The following is a 15,199-nucleotide window of genomic DNA, read 5'->3' as shown; positions in this document are numbered from 1 at the left end:
CCCCAGAGGGGCGTGTGGCAGGTGGGGAGAGGTCACCTGAGCACTGCTGTGGCTGGAGGGAGGCCTCGAACCAGAACTCACAGCGGGTGAGCCCTTGGCCAGTCCCTGGTGTGGGAGCAGGAGCCAGGGTGGAGTCATTACGTGGACCAGAGGGTTGCCGTGCCACAGAAGGGCCCAAGGACAGGATGGCAGGGTGATCTGCCCTGTTTGCAAATGAGGGTCCAGGGCCAGAGCGCACAGCCCCAACTTGGCCAGCAGGGAAGCAGGCCAAGAAGAGAGGCAGCTTTTCTTCTCCACACACTCCATGACCCACTCGCTCGCTCGCCCACCCACTCACTCACTCACCCACCCACCCACTCACTCACCCACCCACTCACCCACCCACCCACTCACTCACCCACCCACTCACTCACCCACTCACCCACTCACTCACCCACCCACCCACTCACTCACTCACCTACCCACCCACTCATTCATCCACTCACTGACCCACTCGCTCACCCACTCACTCACCCACCCACTCACCCACCCACCCACTCACTCACCCACCCACTCACTCACCCACTCACTCACCCACCCACCCACTCACTCACTCACCTACCCACCCACTCATTCATCCACTCACTGACCCACTCGCTCACCCACTCACTCACCCACCCACTCACCCACCCACCTACTCACTCACCCACCCACCCACTCACTCACCGACTCACTCACTTACTCATCCACTCACTCACTCACCCACCTACCCACCCACTCACCCACTCGCTCACCCACCCACCCACTCATTCACCCACCCACTCACTCACCTACTCACTCACCCACTCACTCACCCACCCACTCACTCACTCACCCACCCACCCATTCACTCACCCACCCACTCACTCACCCACCCACCCACTCATCCACTCACTCACTGACTCACTTGCTCACTCGCTCGCTCACCCACTCACGCACCCACTCACTCACTCACTCATCCACTCACCCACCCACCCACCCACTCACTTATCCATTCACCCACCCACTCACTCACTCATCCACTCACTCACTGACTCACTCGCTCACTCGCTCGCTCACCCACTCACTCACCCACCCACTCACTCATCCACTCACTCACTCACCCACTCACTCATCCGCCCACTCACCCACCCGCCCACTCACCCACCCGCCCACTCACCCACCCGCCCACTCACTCACCCACTCACTCGCCCACTCACTCATCCGCCCACTCACTCGCTCACCCACCCACTCACTCACCCACTCACTCACCCACTCACTCACCCACTCATCCGCCCACTCACTCGCTCACCCGCTCACTCGCCCACTCACTCATCCACCCACTCACTCGCTCACCCACCCACTCACTCACCCACTCACTCATCCGCCCACTCACTCGCTCACCCACCCACTCACTCACCCACTCACTCACCCACTCATCTGCCCACTCACTCGCTCACCCGCTCACTCGCCCACTCACTCATCCGCCCACTCACTCGCTCACCCGCTCACTCGCCCACTCACTCACCCACTCACTCACCCACTCATCCGCCCACTCACTCACTCATCCACTCACTCACTGACTCACTCGCTCACTCGCTCGCTCACCCACTCACTCACCCACCCACTCACTCATCCACTCACTCACTCACCCACTCACTCATCCGCCCACTCACCCACCCGCCCACTCACTCATCCGCCCACTCACTCGCTCACCCGCTCACTCGCCCACTCACTCATCCGCCCACTCACTCGCTCACCCACCCACTCACTCACCCACTCATCCGCCCACTCACTCGCTCACCCGCTCACTCGCCCACTCACTCACCCACTCATCCGCCCACTCACTCGCTCACCCACCCACTCACTCACTCACCCACTCATCCGCCCACTCACTCGTTCACCCGCTCACTCGCCCACTCACTCATCCGCCCACTCACTCGCTCACCCACCCACTCACTCACCCACTCATCCGCCCACTCACTCGCTCACCCGCTCACTCGCCCACTCACCCACTCATCCGCCCACTCACTCGCTCACCCGCTCACTCGCCCACTCACTCATCCGCCCACTCACTCGCTCACCCACCCACTCACTCACCCACTCATCCGCCCACTCACTCGCTCACCCGCTCACTCGCCCACTCACTCACCCACTCATCCGCCCACTCACTCGCTCACCCGCTCACTCGCCCACTCACTTGCTTATCCACCCACTCGCTCGCTCACCCGCTCACTCAGTCACTCACCCGCTCACTCGCTCAGTCACCGGCTCACTCACTCACTCACTAGTCCACTCACTCACTCATCTGCCCACTCACTCGCTCGCCCACTCACTCGCCTGCTCACTCACTCACTCGTTTCTTCATTTCTTCATGCATTCTTTCATTCACTCATTCATTGTGACACGATGTTCATTGATCATTAATCACCTCTAAGTGACAGGCCTGAGTTGAGGTCTGGTGACAAACAAGACATTCTGGATAAGACACAAGCTCACATGTAGAAAGACCAGGATGTATCATGACACAGTGTGATGAGGGCCTGAGGTGTGTGGCACAGGGAGCCATCTACACTCCAGAGTGTGGGGTGGAGTCCGGGAGGGCCCCCCAAACCTGAACTGAGAGAAGAAGGGCAGAGGAGAAGGGAGAGGGGAGAGAGAGCGAAGAGGAGGAAGGGGAAAGAGGTGCAGAGAGAGAGACGTGGGAGCCAACTTCAGAGCCATGAGCTGGCTGCACATCGTCTGTCAATAGGGGTCAGTTAGGTGCAGTGCTCACACCTGTAATCCCAGCACTTTAGGAGGTAGAGGGAGGAGGATTGCTTGAGCCCAGGAGTTCGAGACCAGCCTGGGCAACATAGTGAGACCCCCCCCCCCCCCACCCCCCGATCTCTACTAAAAAAAAAATTTTTTTTTTTATTAGCTGGGTGTGGTGGTGCGTGCCTGTAGTCCCAGCTACTGGGGAGGCTGAAGCAGGAGGATCACTTAAGCCCAGAAGGTCGAAGCTGCAGAGAGCTATGTTCGTGCCACTGCCCTACAGCCTGGGTGACAGAGCGAGACCTCACCTCTAAAAAATAACGGGGAACAAGTTAGGGCCCATTCATACAGTGGGATGTAGTGTAAAGACTAGGAGGAATGGGACAGCTCTTTCTGAAGGAATAGGAGAGGCCTCCAAAGCGAAGAAAAAGCTGGGTGCAGGACCACGTGGGGTGTATGCCAGCATTTGCACAAAAAAAGGATGACCAGGCCTGTCACCTCAGCTACTTGGGAGACAGAGGCAGGAGAACTGCTTGACCGTAGAAGTTTGAGACCAGCCTGGCCAACATAGTGAGACCTCATCTCAGAGAAAAAAATGGGGGCACATGAAGAAGAAAACAAATACAAAACAGGAAAAGAAAAATGGGGGAATGGAACATATACACCCACTTGCTTGACTGCATAGAATCATAAAATGTCTCTGGTAAAAGGCATAGAAAGCAGGCTGCCCTCTGGGGATTACTGCAAGGAGGGGCAGAGGCAGGAAAGGGGTGATCCCCGGCAGGCTCTTCCGTGCCTTTTGGGATTTGAAACCATGTGAATGTACTATATGTATTATCTGTTTAAAATGCACAAGTCAACTGTAACAAAGAAAAATGAATGCAGAGGCCTAGGCTTTCTGGCCCGCACTGGGTGGCTGGGGCCCTTATCCTCACGGGCTCACCTGTCTGCCAAGCTGCCAAACACGGCAGCCCCCACCAGCACCCCGGCCATGTAGACGGACTGCGCCAGGTCTCGGAGAGTGCGGGCCTCACACACCAGATCCCACTGCAGGGAAGACGTGGGTGCTTCAGACTGGGCCTCGGCAGCAGCCCCCCCACATACCCAGCCCCTACTGACCTCCATCACGATGGTGGACGGGAAAACACTGCGGTTATAGACCCAGCCGTCCTTGCAGCCCTCCGTGGCCACACCCGGGACGGAGGAGTTGGGGCTCAGCAGGGCCCACTGAGGCTTGGTGAAGCGCTGGCAGGGCTCAGGGGCCCCAAGCTGGTCCAGGGGTATGGTGGCCCTCAGCCAGGCCCCCGAGTCGTTGGTGGAGGCCTCAGTGTGGTTGGCAGGGCCCCGGCAGTGGTGGTGGGGGACAGCAGCCGTGAAGTTCTGCAGGAAGTTGTGGCAGGCCAGCAGGCCGCAGGGCAGCAGCAGCAGGGCCGTGTGGATGAGCTGGAAGCAGCCCATGCCGCCCAGAGCATCTAGCAGGTCTGTGAAGGCCATGGCCATAGGCCTGACCTGAGGCCCAGCCTGCCCGGCTTTATGTAGAGAGGCCGGGAGGGGCCCTGGGAGGGGGAGGAACAGGCCAGGGGTGAGGACTGCAGACATCCTGTGCACCCTGTGTCGGAGGGCTCAGGTTACACCCCATAGGAGGGTTCAGGTGTCCCCACATCTGCAGGGCTCCCCTCCCCCATGCCCTTTCTCTAGCTCTCTCCATCTCTCACCCCGAGGGCTGAGTCACAGCCTACCACCCATATCCGCAGGTCTGGCCGCCCTGCCCACTGCCCTCACCGGCAGGACCCCAGCAGTGAATGGAGCACCATCACCTTCCCTTTCCTCCAGAGGACACCGAGGCATGTTCGAGAGCCCCGATTCCGGCTTTGGCACATGGGACACAGTCCCTGTCTCTAGGCTCCAAATCGCAGCTGGAGCCTTAAGTGCTGAGAGTTCAGAATAATGGGACGCAGTGTTTACAGCTGCTTACCCTTCCCCCACTTCCCGAGAAAGCAGGGACTTGGCTGCACAGGTGACACTTGGGAAAAAGCCCTTTTCAAATGCCCAAATAGGCCAGGTGCAGTGGCTCATGCCTGTAATCCCAGCACTTTGGGAGGCCAAGGCAGGCTGATCACCTGAGGTCAGGAGTTCTAGACCAGCCTGGCCAACATGGTGAAACCCTCTCTCTACTAAAAATACAAAAGTTAGCCAGGCGTGGTGGCGGGCACCTGTAATCCCAGCTGCTTGGGAGGCTGAGGCAGGAGACTCGCTTGAACCTGGGAGGTGGAGGTTACAGTGAGCCAAGATCACGCTACTGCACTCCAGCCTGGGCAACAAGAGAGAAACTCCATCAGAAAGAAAGAAAGGAAGGAAAGAAACAAAGCAAGAAAGCCCAAATAGGGCAGTCAAGAAGAAGCCCTGCTCTTCCCACCCCTACCTCAGTGACTCAGAGTTTATGAGAGGTTAGGGTCCCAGGTCATCCAGACGTGGTGTTCCCATCCCCACATCAAATAAAACCCAATCCAGAGAGCAAGTAAGGGTTTGAGCAAGATGGCAGGGCCCTGCAGACCCTCCCGCCCTCCAGCCCCTCACACACCAGCCCAAGCTGCAGGAAGAGCTGAGCCACTGCCCTCACTGCTGAAGACTCTGAGCCCAACAGGACCTGGACTCCCAGTGAGGAGGTGACAAGGGCAAAACGCAAGCTCAAGATAGCAGTGTGCGGGCAGCCTTCCCCATGGCGCACACAGGGGCCTCCACCTCCATCTCCACCCCAACGCTGGGGCCCACAGCAGCTGACAGCAGCCAACCCCCACCCTCCCCCACCTCGGCCTCTGCTCTGCATTTGCAGCTTCGCCCCATCCCCTCTTCCTTCCCCCAAACCACTCTTATCTCTGGTAAGAAAATCCCAGATCCCAGCAGGTCCTGGAGCGGCTTATGTAAGTGCAGGTGTCTGGGTCACAGGGGCTCCCCACAGAGGGACCTAAAGGCGGCTCTGTGCTCTGGGGAGCTCCCTGGGGGGCCGGGTGTGTGCTAAGTAGAGGTTTGAATTTCAGCCAGAGCCTCACCTCAACGGGCCGAAGTGTGCAAGAAAGGTAGGGGTCAGGCCTCCTGGGCGGCGGGGAGGGCATGTAGGATCAGCAGAGCCATGTGGGACCTCAGCTGTGTGGCCCTGTCCCTGCAGCTAGGGCCCCTCCTTCCCAACCTCCCAGGGCCAGGGGTGGTCTTGCCCAGATACCCAGTACTCCAGTAGGGGTTCAAGCTTCAAGGTCAAGGGGAAGGAGATGGAGGGGTTGGAGGGGAGGGGTGAGCTGAGGCCACGAGCTGCCCCCATGGGCCGGGGCCTGCAGGTGCCCTCCAGGCAGTAGGCTGGGGAGAAACACATCACAGACAGATGTGGGGCCTTTTATTATTTGGGGTTCCTCTATATGGAACACGGGACCTCCCCACCCCAAGCCTAGTGCCTCTGGCACCCCCATAACCAGTACACAAGTCCCTGAAGAGTCCCCTTTAAAATCACTAATATAAAAAAGGAGCGAAGGAGGGAAGGCCGACCGCCCACAGGCTGGGCAGCTCCTGGTCGGCAGCAGGGCCGGGGAAGGACAGAGGGGGCGTTGGCTTTGGCGCAGGAAGGCACAGGCGTTCCCAGCCCCGGGGCCTCCCCGAGCCGGGAGGCGGCTCCACACACCTGGACTGCAGACTGTGTCGAGCTAGTGGTTATAGTTTATAGTCTGCAGGCAAGGCCAGGCCGGTGGTGCTGAGTGGGTGGCCTCTGAAGTGGGGAGAGGGGACACATCAGGATGCTGGGGAAACCCGGGGCTGTCCCGAGGCAGGAACAAGCGAAAGCTGCCTTCCTGGCTTGGCAATGGGTGGGGCCCAGGGAGTCCATCCTGAGCCCATGGCTGGCGCAGGCAGGGGCCACACAGCTCTGCCCGGAGCAGATGAATGATGGTGGCTGGGAGGAGAGGGGACAGGAGGACGAGGCTGCCTCTCTGCTCCAAGAAAGGCACTTGCAGCTGGGGTGGCCTGGTGTGGTGTGGTAGGAGGCGAGGCTTGGCAGACGAGGAGGGAGGGGGGCACGGCAAGGGGGACCGAGTCCTTGCCTCATGCAAACATGGTCAGCTGCAACCACTGCGGGAGAACAGGCAGGTCGGCTGGGGCCGCAGGAATGGCTCCCTGGCTTCTTCCCCACCCAAACCCCAGGTCCAGCCCCCAACTCCACGGCTCAGGAGCCACCTCAGGGACCTGATGGAGGGGTTACTTTCTTACCTCCTCCACCCCTGGGAAACCGGAGTGCTGCTCCCATAGGGGCCTCCAAGGGCCTGGACCTCCCCTCCTGCTCCTTTCCCAGAATCCAGACACCCCCACCCCAGCCTTTCAGGATTCAGGTGGCCCGGCCTTCAGGGTTGGCTCTGAGGCCCAGGCTCATTTCCAGGAAAGGACAGGGAACACTGGCCAGATAAGAAAACTCGATTGCCTGGAACTCTTCCCCCACCATGGGCCCAGGGAGGTTCCCACCTTAAACAAGTCAAAGGTCACGACTCCATCCAGATCTGTGTCCAGAGTTTTGAAAAATCCTGTGTGTTCAAGAAAAGGTGATACAGGGCTGAAAACTCGTGGGATATTCACGCAGGGCCAGGCCTGGCCCCTCTCTACCTCCCCACAGTACCGCAAGCTGACACCCCTTGAAGCTGGGAAGCTTCACCCCTTCCTGCTGCCTGAGAAGCCACTGTCAACTCCCTCCCTCCCCGACTCTCCTGGCACTCAGCCAGGGCCCCTCAAACCCAGACCCAGGCCTCTCTGGCACACACCCACAGCACTGGCCTGTATCTGCTAATTCACCCATCTGTCATTCCCCGCAGCTCCTGGGGGACGCGTTTGGGATGGAGCTGGAGGGTGGGAGGCAGTTGGGGACACTCACGGAACATAGTCTCTAGCCGCACCAGGCAGCACACGAAATTGTCAAAGTCGACTGCCAGGTCGGGCTCCGAGTAGCGGGTGATGATGAGCTCGTACAGCTTCTTGTTGAGCTTGAAGCCTGGTCCAGGAGAGTGAGTGAAGGTCAGGGAGGCGCAGCCCCTGCCCAACAGGATGGGGGAGGGGTTGGGTCCCCAGGAGGGGGCTGGGGCTAGGCAGGGTGCTAGTAACCGTGGGGAAAAGGACAAGATGGCTGTTACCATGTCACCACTAGCACCCCAGGGACAAGGGCCTGGGGCATAGGAGCAGTGAGGCTACCTGTCCTGGGCCCCACAGGTGCCGTCAGCCTTAGAGTCTCACCTGCCGACTCAATGGCCATCCGCATCTCGTAGGCACTCATGCTGCCCGACTTGTCCAGGTCAAACTTCCGGAAGATGGACTGAGGTGGGGGCAGAGGGTGAGGGCCAGGCTGAGTCACCTGGCCCTTCCCACCTGCTCGGCCCGCACCTGCATGACTGAGGTGAGTGGGGACAACCTACCAGGTAATTCCGGATGCGGTTCCACAGGATGTTGAACTCCACCAGACCCAGCTTCCCATTGCCATCACGCTGGGTGGCCGTTAAGACGGAAATTCCATCACTTAGACCAGTCATGGGAGAGTGGGCAACTGTGCAGAAGGGGAGACGGCCGCCGAGCCGGCAAGCCGACTTGGGGCTGGGTGAGGAGAAGCAGCAAAAGCCATGTACAGTCAGCCTACAGCCGGGCTTGCCTCGTTCGCTGAGCTGGGCTGCAGTGGAGTGGGCTGGGGAGGGGTCAGAAATAGCACCAGCCTCAGGGTCAATGGGGAGCCAGGTCTTGCTCCGCCTTTCACTTGACACAGGTCTGTGCCTCAGTTTCTCCCTCCCAACCAACAGGAAGACGTCCAGGGAGACATCTGAGCATGGGGCACTGTGTGTCCACACTCCGCATGGCTCTGTCCCGTTCTCTGCACTGTTCTGGGACAGTTCTCCCAGCACTGATACCTTCACCCAAAACCCCACTCAGGAGACAAAAGCAAACGGAAGGATACATCCATGAGGTTCACCATGCTGCGGCACGACTCTAGGCTGAAGCCCTTGGTCCGCAGGTCTTTGTCTGCAAGAAAAACCAATTCCAACATCTCCACCTAGCGAGCTTCCTGCACCTGCCCCTGCTGGGAGCACTGGGTGGGGCAGAGTCAAGGACGCACAAATCCTGATGAGTGGGTACAATATCTGACAGAGGAAGTGGGCAGGATTGTTTGTATCATCAGGAAGTACAAGTAAAGTATTTTAGCAATCAAGCCAAAGTCCCAACAGCCACAATTAGTCCAAAGTAAAAAGAAATGAGTGTGAAACAGAAGAGCGAGAAATTGGGTAGAAAGATGGGGCAGGGCAGGGCTTGCTGCAGGCTAGGAGGGTAAGCAGTGCTTCACTAGCAGAGAAGAGGAGGAGAAAAGCTCTGCTTAAGGAAACCGTGTGGATGGAGGTCAGTGGCAGCAAAGGGGAGGGGAGGGGATGAGAGGCCAGCAGTTGTCTGCCCTGGGGAGTGAAGCCAGTCACGTGGTGTTCCCCAAGCCACTCAGCCTGGCCCAGGAGGCTCTGGGAGGAAAGGTAAACTTTTCTTTGGCACTAAGGTGCTGCTCCTGCTTTTTTTTTTGAGACAGGGTCTTGCTCTGTTGCCCAGGCTGGAGTGCACTGATGTGATCACAGCTCACTGCAGCCTCAACCTCCCTGGTCTCAAGCCATCCTCCCAACTCAGCCTCCTGAGTAGCTGGGACTATAGGTGCATGCCACCATGCCCGACTAATTTTTGTACTTTTTTGCAGAGACAGGGTCTCTCCCTATCGTCCAGGCTGGTGTTGAACTCCTGGGCTGAAGCGACTCCTGCCTCGGCCTCCCAGAGTGTTGGGACTACAGGTGTGAGCCACTGTGCCTGGCCAGGCTGTGCTTCTAATCCCACAAAGGCACAGCACCCGAGCACAGGGATTATCAGGATGGCAGGTCAGGAGGAGGAGTATGGGATGGAAATGGCAGGGAACTGGGCTCAGAAAAACTGGAGGATTCCCCGACTCATGCAGACCAAGGGATGGGGTTCAGCTCAATGTGTGAGCAGGAGCCTGGATTCTGATGTGGAAGAAATGGTGGGGTAGTGGGACAGCCCCGCGGGGACTCACGTTTGCTGATGATCCTATTGAGGATTGTCCGCAACTCCTTCACGCTGATCTCCATGTCCTGGGGAGAGAGAGGAGGTGGCACCTGCCCCAGGAGAGGGCTGCCCCTCACAGGCCCCTCCCAACCTGCCATGCCCCAACCTACCTCCCCTGCCAGCTGCCTGAAGAGGGCCTTGAAGTTCTCGTCAATCTCCTCTTCTGAGAGCACTTGCTGGACCGAGAAGGGGAGAAAGCAGGTAAGAGAGGCCCCGGCCCTGCCCATGTGGAGGCAGCTGGAGGGAGGGCTGAGGTCACATATCTGCTACAAGTCACTTCGCTTCTCTGAGCCTCACTTTTCTTTTCTTTTTGAGATGGAGTTTCACTCTGTCACCCAGGCTGGAGTACAGTGGCGGGATCTCAGCTCACTGCAACCTCCGCCTCCCGGGCTCAAGCCATTCTCCCTGCCTCAGCCTCCTGAGTAGCTGGGATTAAAGGTGCCCACCACCATGCCCGGCTAATTTTTGTATTTTCAGTAGAGACAGGGTTTTGCCATGTTGGCCAGGCTGGTCTCAAACTCCCGACCTCAGGTTATCCGCTCACCTCAACCTCCCAAAGTGCTAGGATTACAGGCGTGAGCCACTGCGCCCGGCTTGAGTCTCACTTTTCTAATCTGAAAAGGGAATCTCGTTCCTGCCCTGCCCCACCCCATACCCAGGATTCATGTGACCTAAATGAAGGGGATGCTGTTCAGCTCAGTGAGTAAAAGGCAAGAGTTTGGGCCAGGTGCGGTGGCTCACACCTGTAATCCTAGCACTTTGGGAGGCCAAGGTGGGTGGATCACCTGAAGTCAGGAGTTCGAGACCAGCCTGACCAAAATGGCAAAACCCCGTCTCTACTAAAAATACAAAAATTAGCCAGGTGTGGCAATGTGCGCCTGTAATCCCAGCTACTCAGGAGGCTGAGGCAGGAGAATCACCTGAACCCAGGAGACAGAGGTTGCGGTGAGCCGAGATCACGCCATTGCACTCCAGCCTGGGTGACAGAGTGAGACTCTCTCAAAAAAAAAAAAAAAAAGGCAAGAGTTTGGATCTCTACTGTATGGCCTCAGGCAAGTTCCCTAACCTCTGTGAACCTGAATTTCCCATTCAGAGGAGGTATGGTATCAAGACCCGGACAGGGTTGATGTGGGGAGGAAATGAGGTAACACAGGTGAAGTGCTCAGCACAAACCCGCCACCGGGTGAGAGCTCAGGGCCTGTGCCATTAGTATCACAGGTCCTGTGCAAACTGTAAAGTGCTGGGCAGATGAGGGATTAGCACTAGTCCTATGGCTTCCGCCAGGAGGGGATCTTCCCTGTTAGCAGGAACTCAGGGGACAGGACACCTGGGTCCCCATCACACACCCAGGGGTGAGGAAGAGAGGAGGACGGGGCTTGGTGGGGTGGGACCACGCACCTCATCAGGGAGATTGGCCTGGATCTGGTCATCCAGCTCCCTGCAGAGAGTGGGGAGGAAAGGAGCCAGTCAGAGGGGGACAGCAGAGGGCCTGAGGGGGGAGGCTGGGAGAGGGGAGAGTGGCAGGGGCCAGTCCATGACTCACGCGGTCCCAGCACTCTTCTCCGAGAAGAAGCGCAGCACGAAGTCGCCCTCCTTGTTGGGCTCAAAGGTGGAGGGCACCACCACATACTCCCCGGGTGGCAGGCGGAAGCGGGTGCTGACCTCTCGCAGGTTGATGAACTGCTCTGAGCGCGCCCGAGACGCATTGGCCAGGAAGAAGTCACGCTTCAAGTGTACGGCCGGCTGGCCCACCAGCTGGTGGGAGGGAGGAGGGAGCAGGGCTGCAGCTGCCCACTCAGCCCACCCTCAGGGTCCGCCCCCAGACCCAGACTCCAGGTTCCTTGCCCTGGCCAAGGGGCTGGAGAGCTGGGGCATGGCTCACTCACAGCCTGTGTGACCCTAACAAGACATTTTGCCTCAGTTTCCTCATCTGTAAAATGTAACAACCCTACTCACTGCAGAAGGTAGAGGAGAGGAGCACCGGATTGCAGATTAGGCATGTGTTTCAATAACACTGTCATTATCACTGGGAGCTTTCCCCAGATCAGGCACTGCAGGGTACTCGGCACCTCATTTGCTGTTCTGCTGTTACACCCATTTTACAGACACAAACACAGGCTTGGAGCTTAAGCAACTGCTAAAGGGTACAGAACTCTCAGCCTGTCTAATGCCCTGCTCCTGACATTGCTGGACCGCCCTAGTTGGCACTTACTTGGTGTAGATGGCAAGGCAGGAAAAGCCTCGTGTGTACATGTCAGACAGGGGCTCTGAGGACCAGGGCTCAAATCCAGCTCCCTCACTGACTACCTGTGCTGACCCTCAGGAGAGCAATGTTTGCTCTGCCCACTGAACAGGTGGGGAGAAGCATTTTTCAAGCAGTGAAACAAGGTGACTTCTTAGCTCTCCAGGCCAGGGTGGGTTTGCCACTGGGCTGCTCCCCTCTGGCACCATCAGGGGTGTGTGACTGCAGGTGGGTCATGGTGCCACACCTACCTCCGGAGGGACCTGCAGTAGAGAGACAGGGGAAGTCAGAGATGTGTGTTTGTCCCAGGGCGGGGTCACAGTGCGTGCTGGGCAGAGGTCTTGAGTTCTTAGACGGGACTGATGGGATAAGGAGGCAGAAGGCAGGGCCCTGGGGACCCAGATCTGGTCCCTGCACCACAGCAGGGCCCCAGGAGGGAGGGCTCAGGCAGGGTCCTCTTGGTCCTGGGAATGCTTGCCCTAGGACTCCATTCTGAGTCAGAGGCTCCAGGCCAGCCCCCAGGGTGGCCAACTGCAATGTTCCAAAGCCCAGGGACAGGAAAGGGCCACCGCAGGCTGCTGCCAGGGGGTTTGGGTGTGGGCCAAGACTGTGACCAGGGAGGTCCAGAAGTTTCTCTCCCTGTCTTGAGGGCAGCGTGTGAAGCAGGGCAGATATAGGGCAAGAGCAAGGAGTTCTAATCCCAGAGTGACTGGCACAGCCTCACCTTGGCCGACAGGCCCTCCCTATCCCCTATCTTTCCCCTGCCAGCTTCTGCTCACAGCCTCCAAGACGGAGGGCTCAGTACTCCCAGGCATCAGCTGAGCCAGCTCCCTCCTCCAAGAGCAGCAGGCCGCCCTCTAAGCGTGAGGTGAATCCCAGAATCTCCCTTCCCTGAGCCAACCCCCTTCCTCTCTTTCGGCCAGAGGGCCTCAGCAGGTGCCTCCTGGAGGTTGAGATTTCCCAGCCCTCAGGATGGTGGCGGTAGTGGAGGGGAATTTGTGGGGCAGGGCATGGCCCCTGGCGCCCCCTGGTGGAAGCCTGCCTGCACTGCGGGTCGGGGGCGCCAGTGAGATCCACCGGGGATCCACCCTGCTGACCTCGTAGACCGCGAAGCCAATAGTCTCCATGTCGCGGCCAAAGCGGCGCTCGCGGCGACGGTGCTTCTGCATAAGGGCGAGCACGAAGCTGCAGCCTGACTCGCGGTCCCCGTAGTCGTCTGGGTCATCCGTCTCATCCAGCCGGATCTTGAACTGAGGGTTCACCCAGAAGGTGGCTGCGGGCAGGTGAGGAGGCGGGGATCAGAGGCAGGGCGGGGCAGAGCCAAGTGGCCCCCAAGCCTCCTCAGCACGTCCCTGTGCACGCATTCATTCATTCAACAAATATTACTGAGCACCTGGAACATGCAGGATGATGGGCAGGCTGGGCCAGGCTCGGTCCATGCCCTCACGGCCTGCATTTGGAAACTACAGGCTTAAGTCTGAGCAAGTCCGTTAGGTTAGCGAGCAGAGCAATTGCAAAAAAAAGCAAGCAGGAGTAGATCAGAGTAGGGGACCTATGCGCTGAGACCCGAAGGGGCTGCCCTGGGAAGCTGCTGAGAAGCAGAAGTCAGGCGGAGGGCACCCCAGAGCAGAGGTGGGGAAGGGCCCCACGCATCTGCGGACAGGGGGCACTTACGGAGGCTCTAGGAAACACGGAGATCCAGGGAGGCCGCAGAGCTCCCAAGAGCCGGCCAGGGGCTAGGGCGTGTGGACTGAAGCAAAGGGTAAGGACCCTCCCACAGCTTGCAGCAAGGAGGGATGTGACTGCATTAGGACTCTAAAAGGTGGCTCGAGTGCTGCGTGGACAACAGCTTAGAAGAGGGCAAGAGAAAAAGCGGGGGTCCGACAGGATGCCACAGCCAGCCAGTAAGGGAAGGCAGGGGCTTGCATTTCTGACAGTTGGGTGATTTTGCTGCCTAAAGAACCCTCTTGACTAAAACAACCCAGTGCGGGATAGAACGGTAAACTGCAAAACTTATTTTTAAAGGCACTAATAAGCCACTGCATCCCCTGCCCTCCATTGACAATAATAATAATAATAAAGATAATAACAACTTGGGTGAGGATGTGGAGGGATGGGAACCTCACAGGATGCTGGTGGGAATGTAAAATGTTGCAGCTGCTCCGAAGAACATTCTGGCAGTTTCTCAAAAGGTTAAACACAGAGCTTCATATGACCTAGAAATTCCACTCCAAGCTCTATACCCAAGAGAAATGAAAACGTGTCCATGCAAAGCCTTGTTCATAAGAGTGTGGCAGGGCGTGGTGGCTCACACCTGTAATCCCAGCACTTTGGGAGGCCCAGGCAGACGGATCACTTGAGGTCAGGAGTTTTGAGACCAGCCTGGCCAATATGGTGAAACCCCACCTCTACTAAAAATACAAAAATTAGCTGGGCATGGTGGCCCATGCCTGTAGTCCCAGCTACTTGGGAGGCTGAGGCAGGAGAATCGCTTAAACCTGGGAGGCGGAGGTTGCAGTGAGCTGAGATCGTGCCACAGCACTCCAGCCTGGGCGACAGAGTAAGATTCAGTTTCAAAAACAAACAACCCACAAAATTAGCTGGGCGTGGTGGCGCATGCCTGTAATCCCAGCTACTCAGGAGGCTGAGGTAAGAGAATCGCTTGAACCCAGAGGCAGAGGTAGCAGTGAGCCGAGATCGTGCCACTGCACTCCAGCCTGGGCAAGAGAGCAAGATTCCATTTCAAAAAAAAAAAAGAAAGAGAGAGAATGTTAATGGCTGCCTTATTTATAACAGCTGAGTGGATGAAACTACCCAATTATCCATCAACTGAAGAGTGAATATACAAAATATAGAGCTAAACAATGGGATATTATTTGGCAACAAAGAGGAACAACACTCTGATCCATGCTACAACATGAAGGAACCTTGCAAACATTATGCTAAATGAAAAAGGCCAGCCACAAAGGACCATGTATTATATGATCCTGTTCACATGAAATATTCCAATAGGCAAATCCATAGAGATAAGAAGTAGATTTGTGGTTGCCAGGGCTGCCGGGAGGGCTGGGGAGTCATGGC

General features: G+C 57.8%; 2 protein-coding genes across 5 annotated transcripts in view; both read right to left on the bottom strand.

Annotated features, from left to right (window-relative positions):
• SLC22A20 (solute carrier family 22 member 20) overlaps positions 1 to 5,467 on the bottom strand; it is a 30,385-nt gene extending 24,918 nt beyond the window's left edge. The window contains exons 1-2 of the mRNA XM_031015769.3: positions 3,871 to 5,467; positions 3,695 to 3,798 (exon numbers count right to left, since the gene is read on the bottom strand). Coding sequence (XP_030871629.2) covers positions 3,695 to 3,798; positions 3,871 to 4,350 — 584 coding nt within the window. The 5' untranslated portion in view covers positions 4,351 to 5,467. The remainder of the gene's footprint in view (positions 1 to 3,694; positions 3,799 to 3,870) is intronic.
• Positions 5,468 to 6,117: 650 nt separating this feature from the next.
• Positions 6,118 to 15,199, bottom strand: part of CAPN1 (calpain 1) — a 30,656-nt gene continuing 21,574 nt past the window's right edge. For all 4 annotated transcript variants that reach the window (XM_019036030.4, XM_031015767.2, XM_004051497.5 and 1 more), the window contains exons 11-22: positions 13,216 to 13,391; positions 12,370 to 12,381; positions 11,420 to 11,631; positions 11,275 to 11,314; positions 9,987 to 10,052; positions 9,845 to 9,902; positions 8,720 to 8,784; positions 8,190 to 8,258; positions 8,011 to 8,089; positions 7,655 to 7,771; positions 7,252 to 7,310; positions 6,118 to 6,864 (exon numbers count right to left, since the gene is read on the bottom strand). In XM_019036030.4, coding sequence (XP_018891575.1) covers positions 6,838 to 6,864; positions 7,252 to 7,310; positions 7,655 to 7,771; positions 8,011 to 8,089; positions 8,190 to 8,258; positions 8,720 to 8,784; positions 9,845 to 9,902; positions 9,987 to 10,052; positions 11,275 to 11,314; positions 11,420 to 11,631; positions 12,370 to 12,381; positions 13,216 to 13,391 — 980 coding nt within the window. In that variant the 3' untranslated portion in view covers positions 6,118 to 6,837. The remainder of the gene's footprint in view (positions 6,865 to 7,251; positions 7,311 to 7,654; positions 7,772 to 8,010; positions 8,090 to 8,189; positions 8,259 to 8,719; positions 8,785 to 9,844; positions 9,903 to 9,986; positions 10,053 to 11,274; positions 11,315 to 11,419; positions 11,632 to 12,369; positions 12,382 to 13,215; positions 13,392 to 15,199) is intronic.

Source organism: Gorilla gorilla, chromosome 9 (assembly GCF_029281585.2).
Source record: "Gorilla gorilla gorilla isolate KB3781 chromosome 9, NHGRI_mGorGor1-v2.1_pri, whole genome shotgun sequence".
In the NCBI taxonomy this organism is placed as follows: Eukaryota; Metazoa; Chordata; class Mammalia; order Primates; family Hominidae; genus Gorilla; species Gorilla gorilla.
The sequence above is the reverse complement of the archived record's forward strand: the minus strand, read 5'-3'. Positions and strand labels throughout refer to the sequence as shown.